General features: G+C 39.2%; 1 protein-coding gene across 1 annotated transcript; it reads left to right on the forward strand.

Annotated features, from left to right (window-relative positions):
• The first annotated feature begins 744 nt into the window (after nt 1-744).
• On the forward strand, nt 745-2,135 carry LOC121989441 (receptor-like protein kinase FERONIA). The gene has a single exon (XM_042543506.1). It carries the CDS (start codon nt 760-762, stop codon nt 2,122-2,124), a length of 1,365 nt encoding a protein of 454 aa, XP_042399440.1. The 5' UTR covers nt 745-759; the 3' UTR covers nt 2,125-2,135.
• The last annotated feature ends 2,332 nt before the right edge of the window (nt 2,136-4,467 follow it).

Consider the following 4,467-nt stretch of genomic DNA (forward strand, 5'->3'; position numbering starts at 1 on the left):
CATATATATGCTGATAATAGATGTTCAGTATATATATGGACTTATAGTCCCGTATTTATTATTATCTATGGATTGATAATAGATTTTCACTATATATAGGATTGATTTCCAAGGGCTTAAGGCATTATCTTGACATAGTTTCTTATTCCCAATTGACTTGGAAGACCTTCCTTTCCGTTGCATCTTCTTCTATAGAAATCAAGCCTTCAATCATGTTTTTTTGTCTATTATGTTTATGTATTTATTTTTCTTATGTCATGTTTAATTGATGAAACGAAGATCCATTACTCATATATTCTTATATTTCCTATATATAGTCCCCTCGGATGGGTATAGTGGCTAGTACATGAGATGTTGCCACAATGAGGTCTGGGGTTCGAATCTCGGTAAAATCGAGGTAAATGTCTCCCTATGTGCTATTCACTATTCCAAAGGCTAGTAGCCGCACGTGATTTACCTCCTCCGTGTTGGCCCTGGGACAGATTGACGGGACACTAGGGACGAACGTATTCATCTTTTGCCACAATTATATTTTCTATATATAAATTCTTATATGATTCTTATAATTCATAGGGCTTGAGTTTTAAGGAACCATCACATTTTGATTGTGATTTTGCCTTTCCGGTTAAGGTTTGACATTGTTACTCGTTCTTCCTCTTGCTTCACAGAATCTGCGATTCTCCCAAAACCCCTTTCTTTTGAAATTTTTTAGTGGTGGAAAAATCGAATCTTGCTCAAGGTTCGAGTGTGTTTTTTCCCATGGAGAATCATGTGGTTCTCCCTAATTACGCCATCGTCTGCGCTTCAATCTTGTCGGTGGCTCCGGCCATCTTAGCTGCTGATAATGACTCCGCGATCCTCCTCAGTTGCGGAGCTTCTCAACCGGGCTCCGACCTCGATGGAAGGGATTGGACCCCCGACTCCGATTTCAACTTCTCCCTCCCTTTGAGCGGCCATAGCGTCAAAGCTACACAGCAAGGTTCGTCGGTGCCTCGAGTCCCGTACTTGACGGCTCGGGTCTTCACTTCCCCTTTTTCCTACAATTTCTCTCTCGCCGTCGGCGGTCGGGTGTTCCTCCGCCTCTATTTCTACCCTTCCAATTACGACAACGACAACTACACCTCTGGCGATGCCTTCTTCTCTGTCACAGCTGGCCCTTACACCCTCCTCCACAATTTTAGTGCTTCTCTTGTTGCAAATAATTTAAATGATGACTTCTTTACCCGTGAATTTTCCCTCAATGTCTCCACCGGCGTCCTAAACCTCACCTTCTCCCCCTCCCCCGCTCATAACAATTCTTATGCCTTTATAAACGGCATCGAGATTGTGCCAATCCCTGACATCTTTAACTCCGGCAATGCTGTGCTTATCAATACTGATGGTTATGCCTATCCCATATTGAAAGAGATCCATCCAGAATCAGCAATCGAAACTGTGTACCGGCTCAACGTGGGTGGCCAAGCAATCGCCCCTCCCAATGGGGAATTTTCCAGGTTTTGGGAAGATGATACACTTTATCTTTTTGGCGCTTCTTCTGGTGTGACATTTTCTAAAGATACAAATGTTAGCATCAGATACGCCCCTGACGTTCCATCTTACATTGCGCCAACTGAAGTCTACGCGACAGCAAGGTCAATGGGTCCAGACGCATCAGTGAATTTGCAGTACAATCTTACATGGATTCTTCAAGTAGATGCTGGCTTCAGCTACCTTGTCCGGTTTCATTTTTGTGAGATCCAATATCCCATAACCACGAGCAAACAAAGAGTTTTTGAAATCTTCATTAATAACCAGACAGCGGAGGAATCCGCGGATGTTATTGCTTGGAGTGGCGGTATCGGTGTTGCAACATTCAGGGATTACATGGTGAGTACAACAGGAAGTGGGCAGATGGACATGTGGGTTGCCCTTCATCCACAGATCGACTCGCGACCACAGTACTACGATGCAATTTTAAACGGGCTTGAGGTCTTCAAGTTACAAAACAGCAGCAACAGTTTAGCTGGTTTTAATCCAGAACCACGTGATCAAACTTTTGATAATCCTGATGGATATTATTTCACCGATTCGATATCTTTGCATGTAAAGATCGTAACATCATGCAGATATTGCTACCACATATAAATCCAATAAATGGGATTTATTGGTTGTGTTTTTCTTGAGTTTGATATATTGGAAGAAGATTTTATGTATGTAGAAATTGGTTAAATTGCTTTTCAGAACTAAGATGATAATTATAAATTGATTTCAATTGTTCTTCTCTTTATTTTTTTTTCTATATTATTTCTTTTCGTTTATGTGTTTCTTTATTTTTTCTATATTCTTTCTTTTCGTTTATGTGTTTTTATATTTTTATGTTTCAAATACGATATCAGAGCCATTTTATCCTATGTTTTTTTAATTCTAATTATATTATATTTATAGTTCATGTTTTGTTTTTGTTTCTTTTGTAATTTTTTCTATACTACTGTTCCGATGTAATCAAGCTTCTTACAAGTTACAACCTCAACGCCACATGTTACTCTTGCCTTCTCCATCAGGTCTTCAACGCATGTTATTCTTTCAACTGTTTGTTTTCTTTTTCAAGTCGCTTTATTTTCTATTTTCTTTATTTATTTTTATCTATCTTCTATTTCTTTTTTCAATTTTGCCCCCTTAAAATTCCTAATCTTTAATTCTTTTCCTATTTTACCAAGACCAACAATAATCTTCTTTCGTCTCATTTTTATTCTCCTTTGCTTCCTTTTCATCAACCGAACCCTCCTCTCTTACAGAAGCCTGCCGCATGCCATGCGGCACGCCGCACGAAGTATTTCCAGTAATCACAAACATTTTTTCTCCTTTAATTTTTACAGCAATTCCCAGTTTCCCACCAAACTAGACAACCGTGATCTCTTCTAACCTTTTATTCTCCATCTTCCTACACCTTTTACTTCTTCCTTCACCTTTTATTCTCCTACATCTCTTCCCGCGACATCAGATCTCTGCATCCCTAACTCTCCTTCTTCTTCTCTAAGCCACAGGACTAACAACCTTCACTATATATCCTCTGCCAGCAACTCATCTCATTCTTCTTCTTAATAACAACAATCACAACAACAACGTTTTGTTATAATCCCGAGTGCAGGATAAAGTCACAGGTTGAGATCTGGATCCGTATTTAGTCGTACAATATGTAAGAAAAAGAGAGGGGAAAATACTCATCTTAAATAGAGTCCAAATTATTCAAGAAAAATTTCGTTCTAAACAGAGTCCAAATTATTCAATAACAACAACCACAACAGCAACATTTTGTTATAATTCCGAGTGCAGGATAGAGTCACAGGTTGAGATCTGGATCCGTATTTAGTCGTACAATATGTAAGAAGAAGAGAGGGGAAAAGACTCATCTTAAATAGAGTCCAAATTATTCAGGGAAAGTTTCGTTCTAAATAGAGTCCAAATTATTCAATTTTTCTTCTCCCTCTTCTTTGATAATAGCATTCCTTATATAAAAAGTCAATTACATAGATTATTCAAGGGGGAAAAAAGGAAAATATCAATTGTTAAAGGAAACAAGGAATCAAAAATAGAAAGACCCTTCATTTATTTCTACTTATAGCAGTAGCAAATTTTGATAGCAGTAGAATTTAGATAGTAGCAGATTTATTCCAGCAGCTAATTAAATAATAGTAGATTTATTCAAAACTAACAATTTAGATAATAACAGATTTATTCTAGTAGTTAATTAGATAGTAGCAGATTTATTCCAAGCTAGTAATTTACTTCCGATTATAGTGTCATCCAACAAAAGTGTCCACATCTTCACTTCCCTCCTCGATGCTGAGCTTGTCCTCAAGCTAAAAATCGGGGTATAACGCCACTAATAGCATGGAGGGAAATTTTCAAATTCACTTCCACCTCTTCCTCACCTTCTCTGTCATCATCAGACACTGTAATTCAAAACAAGCATTTACACTTGTGACTCGTGGAGTAGGACTCATCACAGTTAAAATAGAAGCCCTTGGCTCTCCGTTTTGCCATCTCGGCGTGGGTTAGACGCTTGAAGAATGAAGCAGGTGGAGCGTCCTTACTGATGCCCCCCGTTGTCTTGATCTTCACCAAAGGAGGGTCTCTACTGCTGGTGTTGAGCTAAGTTGTGGTCCCACTCCAATTTGTGCGCAGTAACCCCCGCCTTGATGGAATACTGCTTCCCTTCTAATGTCCTAGCCATATTCATTGTAATGCTTAGATTTTTAGGCTTCTGTAGTTCGATGTCGATACGGAGATCTTTGACTAACCCTGCAGTGAACAAGTCAACCTGTTGTTGCGGTCAGAGGTTATAAGTCAGAGGTCCGAGGTCCGGGCGAGGTGGGACTGGAATTGCCACTGGTAGTCTTCTACCGAGTCTGTCTACTTTAGATTTTCTAACTCTCCCAGAGGGTTGTTGCTCATAAGAATCCCAAAGCGGATATGACAATGATTTTT

This window comes from Zingiber officinale, chromosome 6B, assembly GCF_018446385.1.
Source record: "Zingiber officinale cultivar Zhangliang chromosome 6B, Zo_v1.1, whole genome shotgun sequence".
Lineage (NCBI taxonomy): Eukaryota > Viridiplantae > Streptophyta > Magnoliopsida > Zingiberales > Zingiberaceae > Zingiber > Zingiber officinale.

Bases quoted from the DNA above. Each gene is read 5' to 3' on its own strand.
- LOC121989441 (XM_042543506.1), top strand. From the start codon at position 760: ATGGAGAATCATGTGGTTCTCCCTAATTACGCCATCGTCTGCGCTTCA.